This window comes from Rhineura floridana, chromosome 1 (genome assembly GCF_030035675.1).
Source record: "Rhineura floridana isolate rRhiFlo1 chromosome 1, rRhiFlo1.hap2, whole genome shotgun sequence".
NCBI classification, from domain to species: Eukaryota; Metazoa; Chordata; class Lepidosauria; order Squamata; family Rhineuridae; genus Rhineura; species Rhineura floridana.
Window position 1 is genome coordinate 307,637,902 of NC_084480.1, and position 12,406 is coordinate 307,650,307.

Sequence of the window (12,406 nt, forward strand, 5' to 3'; positions counted from 1 at the left end):
CGAGTAATGTGTACAAACATGCACACACTGCAGTAAAGCGTGCATAAAACGCACATATTCATGAATGCAACATGAAAAATGCATTATATTAGGGGAAATTGTTTCACAAAAATGTGTATGTTAGGCAAAATCACATACAACAATATGTATAATAGGAAGAATTTGCTGATAAATTTTCATGTGGCCTTTTTTAAAAAAAAAAACAACACAATCTGATGTGGAAATGTGGAGAACTGAATTCAAGATTGGAAAAATGAGAAACGGAAAGAAACTGGAATTGACACATTTGCCCATTCCTCTGTGAGTGTGTATGAGTGTGTGTGTATCTGCATAGCACTTTAATTTTTTTTAAAAAAAGATGCTTAATGAAAGCAAGCCACTGAGCAAAGGAAGGGAATTTCCTGCCAATCAAGGGGTCCATTTCCTATAAAGTGCCATATAAAACCACCCTGATCAACTCTCCCAAAGTGTCTGGTGTCAATTGGGTGTTTCATTTCCTCAACCATTTCTCATTTTTCCAGGAAAATATCCTGGCAGCAGATTGGTAGTGAAGGTGGCACGGAATTATTTGAGGGTGGGGGGGATCATTGTTATGCATCCCATCAGGCTGTAGAAGAGGGAATGAAGGGAAGCGGGGCCCACCATCACCTCCACTGAGAAGCCACCTCCGTCAGGCTCTGCTTTCCACATGGCAGCAGCCATTCCATCAGACTGCAGCAGAGGGAGGAAGAGATGCAGGACCACTCCATCAGTTTAGCTGAGAGATCAGCAACTTTTGGGTCCTCTCCTTGACCTCTCTTTTCAGTTGACCATTATAAGAACTTTGTAACTTAAAACTACTGCCTGGGTTTGTTTGTTTTTCCTCCTCTCTCTTAGTTCCTTTTTCGCTGGGATCATGTCTTTTAGGTTGCAAGCTTGAGGGACAGGGCCTGTCTGTTTAGGGATCTCCATAAGCTGCTCCGGGATGCTTTTTATTGGGGGGGGGGTAAAGTGCAAAGTAAAAACCCTTCATAAGAATGTAAGAAGACCCTACCTACTTCATTAGGCCAATCAGACACTAGGGACAGGGAGAGAAAATGAGTTTAAGTTTGCATTTTAATGTGAACCCATTTGCAGTTCCTGAAACGAGTGAACTGAAAAACAGCCATCCTTTTAAATTTGTTCTCTCACACAAAGGGGCTTCAGAAGACCCCTATGTGAGAAGGAACACTATGTGTGTATGCCAGTACTAGGAATGGGAAAGAAATTTTATTTTGGTTGCATTTCAGCAAGGAACTACCTAGTGCACGCTTCTCGTACCAAAGCGTCAACCAAAAAAGAGCTGTCTTTTGCAGTTCACACTTCTCCAAATTTTGCAGTGCAGTCCTCCAACCAAAAAAAAAGAACAAAATGCATATCTTGAGGGAAAGTGTGCATACAAATGCAGATATTACTGAAAATAATATAGAAAAGTGCATTATATTAGGGTAAATTAGGGTCATAGGAAGCTGCCTTATACAGAGTCAGACCTTTGGTCCATCTAATGCAGTATTGTCTACACAGATGGCAGAGGCTTTCCAGGGTTTCAGGCAAGAGTCTCCCCCAGCCTTACCTGGACTCCGGGGATTGAACTTGGGACCTTCTGCATGCAAGGCAGATGCTGTACTACTCAGCTACATATTTCTATCCATCAAATTTACTTACAAATATGTGCATACTGGGCAAAACTGCATGCAAAAATGTGCATATTAGGAGAAATGTGTGCTAAAATGTTTATGAAGACTTTTTTAAAAAGGAGTTGCAAACCGGTGTAGAAATGAACTTAAGGTTGCAAACAGAACTTTGCATTTGAAAAATGAGAGAAACCAACTTTGACAGATTCATCCATCCCTACTGGACACTAAAGTCTGAAGAAATTCAGCTGCAGGAAAAAGCAAACTGGTCATTGCCGACTTGGAGAGGAGAACTGTCAAGTCTGGGAAGGGGTGAACAAACTGGCATCGTCCCCAACTTTACCTATTCGCTAGGGAAAGTCTCTGTTCTCACTAGTGGCTCCTACTGGAAGGAGGGGTGGGATATAAATCTAATAAGTAAGTAAATAAATAAATAAATTGGTTTTAGGGGAAATAGTGTGTAGAGTGCAAAGCATACCTGCAGTAGGAAGTATTGTCTGACTTTTCTCGCTAGCTGTTTCTGAAAAGAAGACGGAACAGAAGTCCCATGACTTCCCATGAAATCTCCAGCATATGAAAAATGGACAGTGTACACGTTAAGAGACAAAAGATGGAAGATGTCAGGATGCAGAAGGCTACTGAATGAGGTGCCTGATGCATGGAATAGATTGATTTAAAACTCCAGGTGCAGAGCCCAGCGTACATTCTGATGCATTTACAAAGCTACAAAGTACTTCCTGAAGCTGCCCCATTCTTTCATCCCATCAGAGTTCCTTCCTTCCTGTTCATTTCCTTCAGATTTATCCCCCCTTCCCCCCCCCCCACAACCCCTTTCTATGCCGTTTCAGATTTTTTGGAAGGGGCAGTATTTTATTTGCTAACTTTTTCCTGGTTGAATTGTTTTGGGGAAAAGTTGTGCCCCCTCAGCTGTCTGAGAACAGATTCATGGGCTTCTGCTGTGTGGGTGTAGCACTCTAGAGACAGAAAGTAATGACTTTCACTTGCTTTCCAGAAGAGTTTTGGTGTGTTGTAATCAGTAGTGTAGTGGCAAATTAAGAAGTGCAGGGTCCCCTCATTTTAGTCACACCCTCCGTTATTTGCTGCTGGGTTGAGAATGAGATCCTTGTTAATGCCTTCTCCCACAACAATAGACATCCTAGGAGCTGATAAGCATGAAAGGGGAGGGTGTTAGCTACTGAAAAGAGTCTTCTCAGTGGCTGACTCACCTCCTTTAACTCTGTTTGGCTCCAGTCAGCAGGAAAGAAGAGTCTCAGTGGCTAACGCACTCCCCTTTCATGCTGATTGGCTTGTAGGATGCTGGAGACATAAGGACATAAGGGTGGCCAGGTCGAGCCCTGGCTAAAGGCCCCTGTGGTCCATAGGGGCCCCTGAAGGGCCCCTCCTTAGGGTGTGGGGGTAGTCGACTCCCAACCCTGCCACAGATTGCAGAGACAGAGCCCCCAGCTCCCCCATACAGACCTTGCAGGCCCGTGGCACCGGCCCACTCCACCTACCTCTTCTCTCTTTCTGTGAATGCCCCATGTGCTGGATGTGCAGGTCTCTGCCATCAACCAAGATGGCAACAGAGGCTTCTCTAAGGGGCTGATGTCCCTACTGCCATCTTGATTGATGGTAGACATGTGCATGCACGAAGCATAGCACACATGCATGCCAGCAGCAAAGATGGCGGTGGGAGGACCAGCCCCTTAGAGAAGCCTGTGCCGCCATCCTGGTTGATGGCAGCGACCTGTGCGCCCAGCACACAGGGCATTCACAGAAAGAGAGAAGAGGTAAGTGGAACGGTCCCGCACAATCTATAGGGGGGCTGGGAGCAGGGGGCCCAGGCCAGGCTGGTGCCCAAGGGCCCAGTCATGCCTGGCACCAGGCCTGCATAAGGACCCTGCTGGGACCTGGCTCCCAAAAAAGTAAGGGGTCTAAGACACACACCCTGAGACCCTGAATGACTACACCCCTGGTTGTATTAGGAAAAAACCTCCTAAATACTCTTTTGAGAGTGACCCTATCAAACCCAATGTACAGAGTAGACTTGCATAGAACTGGGGATTATAATCTGACATAGCTATGGTGAAAATTGAAGCAGGGAGGTCTTTATTATTCCAAATTTGTTAATGCAGAGCATTTTTGTCCCTGGCTCTGCCCGTCATCAGCTCCGGCCCTGCCCACTGCCAACATGCAGATCCCAACAGATGGCGGCCGAGAGGATGTAGCCCCATGTGGAAGAAAGGGAACCTACCCCTAAATTAAATGGAAGGGCCAGATTTACTTCCTCTTTCAAAATGAGAAAGAAATGCAGAAAGATGGCTTGTAACAAGTCAGGCTATTCGTTCCATCTAGCCCAGTATTGTCTACTCTGACCGGCAGCAGCTTTCCAGAGTCTCAGGTAAGAGACATTCTCATCACCTGTTAGTTGAACCTTTTTAATGAAAGTTCCAGGTAATGGACTTGAAACACAGGAATATAGGAAGCTGCCTTATACCGAGTCAAACCGTTGGTCCATCTAGCTCTGTATTGTCAACACTGACTGGCAGTGGCTTTCCAAGGTTCCAGGCAGGATTCTCTCCCAGCCCTTCCTGGAGATTCCAGGGACTGAGCTTGGGACTTTCTGCATCCAAGGCAGATGCTCTACCACTGAGCTATGGCCCTTCCCCACTTTCTTGTGCATAGAAAGCATGTACCCTGCATGGAGCAGGGATTAAACCCAATGGCCTTATAGGCCCCTTCCAACTCTATTATTCCGTGATTCTGTGATTCTGCTCTACTGTAGTAGTCTCCTTGGTGAATGATGAAACCATTGTGGTTGAAAGGAACTCTGTGAGAGTCCCCACGTTCAGAGCATGTTAGTCCCCTTGATGCGTTATCTCCACGATGAGTGCTCCATGTGATTACCAAGGGTTGGGGTTGTGCCACTGGCCCTGATCCCTCCACATCCATGTCACTGACAAGTCTGTGTGTCAGCAGCAGCAGCAGCTTGGATCTAGGCTTCCATGACCCCGTACAATAGGAAGTCCCAGTCGCATAGATGCCTAGGTGTCATGTGTAAACATCCTCACCAACGTGTGGACATTCTGGGGGTCAGGGCTGGGGAGGAGGTCCACTAGTACAGCCCTGGTATTTCTATAGAGTACCCACCATGCAATTAATGTGTGAAGTGGACTGTTGCTGGCACTGATTCTAAAGCCATCATTTATATCAGGGGTGGGGAACTTGTGACCCTCCAGATGTTATTGAACTACAGCTCCCATCAATCCTAGCCAGCATGGGTCAGGGATGATGGGAGCTGTAGTCTACAAAAATACCATGGCCACACTACTTGACCCCCTCCCTGGCCCTGACCCCCAGATGTCTGCTCCAAACAAGCCTATGCATGACCAGCTGCTCAATGAGGAGTCTTCGATAAGCCTAACCCCCTGGAAAGCAGTCTTAAAATCACTGGTTAGTGTCATTCATTCACTATGTCCCAGAACTAGACAAAATAAATGGCACAGTCACAGACTAGGGTTGCCAAGTTCATGGCCTGAGACTGATCCTGTATCTTTAGGAGAAGAGAAAGTCAGCCAAGTGCAGGTGTTTTTGCAACGCTGTAATGGGAAAAACTACAAGGTGGAATTCTCCCTTCCCCGGGCACAACTTTTAAAGATACAGAAGACCCCTTGGTTGCCAGGCCCAGCCTCCAAGAGGTCTGTATCTTTAGAAGTTGTGCAGGGGGAAAGGAGAATTCCACCTTGTGGTTTTTCCCATTACAGGGTTTCATTAACACCTGCGCTTGGCTGACTTTCTCTTCTCCTAAAGATACAGGATCATTCTCAGGCCAAGAACCTGACAACTGTACAGCAGACACATTTACTGTGCAAGGAAGCAATTCTTCCAAATTCAGATCAGGGAACAGGTACATCTACCAACGTAGAGGAAAGCAGATCTCAGACTTTCTCTTTTATATTCTCACCTGTAACCAGAGAGGGGCAGAATGAAACATCCAGGCCATTCAAGGAAGAGTTAATGTGTGAATGCAAGAAGCATTCAATAGCTGCCTTGTCACAGTTGCAGAGAAGGTGTTCACAGGGATCATTAGACTCTGGAGATGAAAGAAAACCAAAATTGAGAGAGAGAGGGAGAGAGAGATCAACATACAAAGTACTATTGAGATATCTGTTTCCACAATCTGCCTTCTGTCTGTAAGGTTTTGACCTGGAGAAGTACATTTCAGTTTGTAGCCAAGAGTGTATATCGTGCCCTGACCCTATTCAACCAGCATGGGATGAGTTTAAGACTGAGAGCTGTTCACGGCAAGAGGCGGTTCTAATCCACTGGAAAACTCAAGCTGATCTAAAATTATCTTCTTTCTAAGGGCTGATTTGGACAGGATTTTCTTCAGGGAATGACTGATGCAAGAATAAACTGCACTTCTAAAAGTATTATAATCTGCCAGTTTATAAAAGCACATGGGAATGAAGTAAGCAACATTCCAAAACGTAGAATCTAAGGCTGCATACACACCATACATTTAAAGCACATTTAAGGCACATCACTTCCCCCCAAAGGATCCAGGAAATTATACTTTGAGCTCTGTGGGGGATAAACTATAGTTCCCAGAATTCGTTGAGGGAAGCCATGTACTTTAAATAAGCTTTAAATGCATGGTGTGTGTACGCAACCTAAACCCAAAGGTGTGGTATAATGAAGATCCTAATACAAAGTGCATCAATGCAATATTTACATATGACCACAGGGATTTGATGCAATCAACCAGGAATATTTCAGTAATAGTGGTTGTTGCACCATATATATCAGGCCAAATTGAGACACCAAACATGCAGTTATAATTTTTTTTATCTGGCACCCCTGATTTACAGGGGGGTCAGAAAGGGGGGAGGGTCATCTAAAAACTGGCACTGCAAGGGCTTGTGTTATCTTTAATTTCTCTGCTTCTATCAATGATATCAACTTCAACCAAAAAAGGTTCACCGTAGTCTGGATGTCACAGAAAGCCTCATTCAGTGCATCAACACCAGTTTTCATCATGGTGTTTTGTCCAGTTTTTAAGTTTGTTTGTTTTTTCATTTTTGCCACATTTGCCATTGTGGCTGGTTTGTTGAAGTCGTTAACGTTACTGGGAAAAAATCTTAGCTTAGGTGCCTGAGGCTTTAATTTTGTGCTACATTGATAGAGGATGAATTTGTTTTAACAAGAAAGTACTTGACAATCAACTGTTATTTTCAGTAACTATGTTTCTTTATAGTACTGTAGCCTAGTAGCGTAGTGACAGATTCAGAAGTGCAGGGTCCCTTCATGATAGTCATGCCACGCCCCTCATAGCCACGTCCCCTCACTCTCTTGCTCTCCGTCGTCAGCTCCACACTCCTTTGTCTTTCCCATGTGCACCTTCTCCCAGAACAACAGATGTCCCTAGGAGCCAATCAGCATGCAAGGGGAGTGTGTTAGAGTGCGTTAGCTACTGAGAAGAGTCTTCTCGGTGGCTGACTCACCTTCTTTCACTCTGATTGGCTCCAATCAGCAGGAAAGGACAAAGAAACATGTAAGAAGATTCTCAGTGGCTAAAACACTCCTCTTTCATGCTGGTTGGCTCATAGGACGCTGGAGACATAGGGACCCTGCTCCCAAAAAAGTAAGTGGTCTAAGAACCCCCGAGAACCTTTTAGCCTCTAAATGTTTAAAGTGAAGATGCAGAATTTTACAAGCAACTTAGGCTTGTACAGTAATAGTAAGTGCTATAAATAGTCTAACTATAAACTTAAATTACTACTACTTACTTAATATTCAGTTTAAAAAATAATTGTCAAACCTGAAAGTGATACAAATACTAAGTACATAAACTAATTGGTCATAGCATTAGACTGAAAGTCTGTAGGCACATGGCGTTGAGAGTGTCCTGGGATCCTGGCACTGGTCTCTTCTTGTATGTTATGTACTCGTCCAATTGGTGTCGTTAGGGCTAGAATTTCAGAAGCCTTAGCAAAAACACACCATGAGAATCAGAGAAGTGTCCGGTATCCTGATGTGTAGACACCTACTGAAGACATTTTGTTTGAGAAGGCTTTCCCTGAGGTGTGACCATATCATTTATGAAACATTAATTTTGTATCTGTACACTGCTTTACTGCTTATGAAGCTTGCAGGAATGGTTTTATTGTCTGTATGGTTTGTAGAAACTGTTTTAACTGCTTTTAGATTTTTTATATATACACAGCTTTGGTGACCTTAGACTGTGACATGGTTTAAAAACTTGCAAAATATATGATAAATAAAGCTCTAAACAGCTTGGACCAGTGCAGTTAAAAGATCATCTTCTCCTATATGTATCGGTTGAAGGCAGGTGTGGGGAATATTTGACCCTCCAGATGTTGCTGAACTACAACCAGTGGTGTAGTGGCAAATTCAGAAGTGCAGGGTCCCTTCATGTTAGTCACAGCCATGTGCCCCCCATTTTTGCTGTAGGATTGAGAATGAGATCCTTGTGAATTCCTTCTCCCACTACAACAGACATCCCTAGAAGCCAATAAGCGTGAAAGAGGAGAGTGTTAGCTACTGAAAAGAGTATTCTTAGTGTCTGACTCACCTCCTTTCACACTCATTGGCTCCAATCAGCAGGAAAGAACAAGGAAGCATGTTAGAAAATTCTTCTCAGTGGCTAACGCACTCCTCTTTCACGCTGATTGGCTCGTAGGATGCTGGAGACAGAGGGACCCTGCTGTGACCCTACTTCTCAAAAAGTAAGGGGTCTAAGACACACACCCCTCCAAGATCCTGGACAACTACACTTCTGACCACAACTCTCATAAGCCACAGCAAGCATGACCAATGGCTTGGGATGACCAATGGCTCATCAAAATCCGGAAGGCCAAAGGTTGCCCATTCCCGGTTTAAGACCTTCTACAGAGGCTCTCCTGTGTGTCACACTTTGATCTGAGAAGGGTTAGTTAGGGATGCAAGAGACGTCCTCCTCCATGGTTCAGCCTAAGATCTTTCTTTCTTTCTTTCTTTCTTTCTTTCTTTCTTTCTTTCTTTTTCTTTCTTTCTTTCTTTCTTTCTTTCTTTCTTTTTCTTTCTTTCTTTTTCTTTCTTTCTTTCTTTCTTTCTTTCTTTTTCTTTCTTTCTTTCTTTCTTTCTTTCTTTTTCTTTCTTTCTTTCTTTCTTTCTTTCTTTCTTTCTTTCTTTTTCTTTCTTTCTTTCTTTCTTTCTTTCTTTTTCTTTCTTTCTTTCTTTCTTTTTCTTTCTTTCTTTCTTTCTTTCTTTTTCTTTCTTTCTTTCTTTTTCTTTCTTTCTTTCTTTCTTTTTCTTTCTTTCTTTCTTTCTTTTTCTTTCTTTCTTTCTTTCTTTCTTTCTTTCTTTTTCTTTCTTTCTTTCTTTCTTTCTTTCTTTCTTTCTTTTTCTTTCTTTCTTTCTTTCTTTTTCTTTCTTTCTTTCTTTCTTTCTTTCTTTCTTTCTTTCTTTTTCTTTCTTTCTTTCTTTCTTTCTTTCTTTCTTTCTTTTTCTTTCTTTCTTTCTTTCTTTCTTTCTCTTTCTTTCTTTCTTTCTTTCTTTTTCTTTCTTTCTTTCTTTCTTTCTTTCTTTTTCTTTCTTTCTTTCTTTCTTTCTTTCTTTTTCTTTCTTTCTTTCTTTCTTTCTTTCTTTTTCTTTCTTTCTTTCTTTCTTTCTTTCTTTCTTTCTTTCTTTCTTTCTTTCTTTCTTTCTTTCTTTCTTTGGGGATCTTTTGGTCAGGGGAAACTGGCCTTCTGGTCTGTTATGATCTGAACCTTCCAGGCATCTTTAACCTGAGCTATTTTATCTGCTTGATGCTCTTCTATATTTGTTATCAATTGTATTTTATTGTTCTTTTGATTCATTGTAAATCCCCTTGAGCATGTTAAATGGAAAGACAGGACTGGAATTTCAGAAAAACAAACATAAAATGAGGGTCATCCAAGATTAGATTCTGTATAGCAGCCTTCCCCAACCTGGTGCCCTCTAGATGTGGTTGGACTCCATTTCCCCCTGACCCCTGCCGACAAGGTCAATGGTCAGGGATGATGGGAGTTGTATTCCAGCAACATCAGGAGGGCAAGAGGTTCGTCAGCTGCCTTCTTCTACAGTCTTACCACAGGTGATGTTTTTGGTGAGACAGCTGACGTCCATAGTAATCTTGGCAGGGTCCCACACACATTCTTGCTCTGTTGCTTCTTCGTAACACTCACGGTGTTGGAAACAGCAGCTTATTGGGAGGGGGTACAATCAAATAATTAATGTAAGAGGCCATTTGGGACTGCATGTGTTTCTTGGCTTAGCCCCAGAAACTGTTCACTTCATGTGTTAAATACCTAATTCACGTTTTCCAAAATTCAAGAGCTGGTAACATTTCAAAATTCACAGTTCTCCACATTTTGCGATGAAGATCTCCAGCCCCTCCCCCCACAAAAGAGTGTGCAAAAATGCATGTTTGTTTGTCTTATAAATGTTTTACATTTATATCCCAACTGTCCTCCAAGGAGCTTAAGGTGCCACACATGGTCTCCTCCTCCCCATTTTATCCTCATAAAACCAACCCTATGAGTTGGTTCAGACTGAGAGACAATGATGGGCCCGAGGCTAGGTACTGCTGAGGTAGGCACCATGTACGTATCTCCTGTGATGGGTTTTCCCATCTACAAAATAGAAATGGCATCATTCATATCCCAAACTCACCCATCCACTTTGTCCACGGGGAGGCCCTCCATCTCGAATCGGCAGGCGCAACCATAGTCTTCGAAGTCTCTCGGGCAGATGCCAGTCACACACTTCATTTTACTCACAAAGTTGAGCAGTGCAGGGAAGCTGGTGAATATGGACTGCAGCCAGGTGAAGTGAGAACCCAAACAGTCTGCAGAAACATACACAATGTGAACACACAATCTGAGGTTAAACTGACATTTGAGATGGATCATCCAGATTCTGGGATCATCTCAAAAAATCATAATTTGGGAGCTTTCTCAAAGAATGCGCAGGAAAACAACCAAGGGCTTTTTCTGAGAAAGCTCAGGGGGATAAAACCATACCTCAGAAAGATAAGCCATGGCAGAACATCTGCTTTGCATGCAAAAGGTCCCAGGTTCAATCCCTGGAATCTCCTGGTAGGGCTGGAAATGTCCCATACCTGAAACTCTGGAGAGCTGCTATCAGTTAATGTAGACTACCGTTCTTCAGCCTTGGTTCACCAGATGTTGTTGGACTAGAGCTCCCATCATCCTTGGCCATTGGCTAAGATGGCTGGGGTTGATGGGAGTTGTAGTTTGACAACATCTGGGGACCCAAGGTTGAAGAACACTGATGTTGACAGTACTGAGCTAGATGGATCAATTTTCTGACTTAGCATAAGGCTATGTTCCTATAACCCTGGCCTCCTTGCTAGTCGTCTCACTTTTCAAGCAATGTTACCCATGTAAAGTGAGGAGGAATGGATAGGAGGGGGTAGATTGCTGCAGACTGCACAGGCCTTGTAGACCTCTGTCTTGCTGCTGAGATGCATGGAGTTTGCAATTTCCTCCTAACTCAACACCTCGAATCCCCCTGATTCACTGAAATGGACTGGGTGGCCCAGAAAACAATAAATCCCACATGCTACAGCAAGAAATGTTGCTCCTTAACATGCTCAGGAGCACACGGCCCCAAGTTCAGGCCTATACCAGGCTCTCTAGTTCCCAGCGGGCCCTCTCTACCATGAATTCTCTCCAAGTTTGCTTAGGAAAGAGGGGCTGGGCTGGGAGGAATGGCTTGCTGGTACCAATCACTGGACAAACTGGATCTCTCCTGATCTATGTGGGCCAATAGTCTGGTTCAGTGTAAGGCAGCTTCCTATATGAATATGTTCCTGGAGTAGGGTTGCCAGGCCCGGCCTCCAAGAGGTCTTCTGTATCTTTAAAAGTTGTGCAGGGGGAAGGGAGAATTCCACCTTGTGGTTTTTCCCATTACAGGGTTGCAAGAACACCTGCACTTGGCTGACTTTCTCTTCTCCTAAAGATACAGGATCAGTCTCAGGCCCTGAACCTGGCAACCCTATGGCGGGGGGGGGGACAAAAACAACCCAGTGGGAATTGAACATGCTCAGTGGGCATAAAAGATTGAGTGATTAGGGGAGGGGAGAGGAATGGAGGGCTGGAATCCTGAGCTGTAACATGTTGCTGTGGTTTCCTCCTGTGTCTTCCTGATACATAGCACTGCTTTCCATTCAGGATAGGCACACTGGTGCATTCAGTTTTGTCCACAATTCAAAGTAATGCACGCAAAACAAAATGCAGATATGCAGGGATTGCCCTCCCCTTAAAGCAAGTCCTATTCCGTTTCAAAAGAAAGGAAGAGTTCACTTACCAAAAAACAATGCAACGCTTTCCACGTTGGCAAAGACCCCATTGAAGAATGTAATGTTATCTGAATATAAAATAGTTTTAAAACATTAAAGGTATGCATGCCCTTCTCTCATTTATTTCATAGCATCTATAAAGATGTGGGATAATTGCAAAGAGAACTCGGTTGCCAACTTTCCATCCCACTCTCCCACCATTCTGTCACACTTTAGAGTGACCAAAAACAGAACTCAGAGGGCCGTGGCCATACAGATAGGGACTATCTTGGCTCTTAATGGTTGGGATCGCTAAAAACAGGAAAGTCATAAATTATTTATTATGACATAGCCAATTAACAGCTGATGAGCTTCTGGGAAACAATATTGCCACCCATCCAACTACGCCAGCCCACCCCAGTCTACG

General features: G+C 43.6%; 1 protein-coding gene across 1 annotated transcript in view; it reads right to left on the reverse strand.

Annotated features, from left to right (window-relative positions):
- OC90 (otoconin 90) overlaps positions 1 to 12,406 on the reverse strand; it is a 40,487-nt gene that overhangs the window by 20,539 nt on the left and 7,542 nt on the right. The window contains exons 2-5 of the mRNA XM_061611850.1: positions 12,009 to 12,068; positions 10,350 to 10,524; positions 9,767 to 9,879; positions 5,617 to 5,745 (exon numbers count right to left, since the gene is read on the reverse strand). Of these exons, the coding sequence (XP_061467834.1) occupies positions 5,617 to 5,745; positions 9,767 to 9,879; positions 10,350 to 10,524; positions 12,009 to 12,068 (477 nt within the window). The remainder of the gene's footprint in view (positions 1 to 5,616; positions 5,746 to 9,766; positions 9,880 to 10,349; positions 10,525 to 12,008; positions 12,069 to 12,406) is intronic.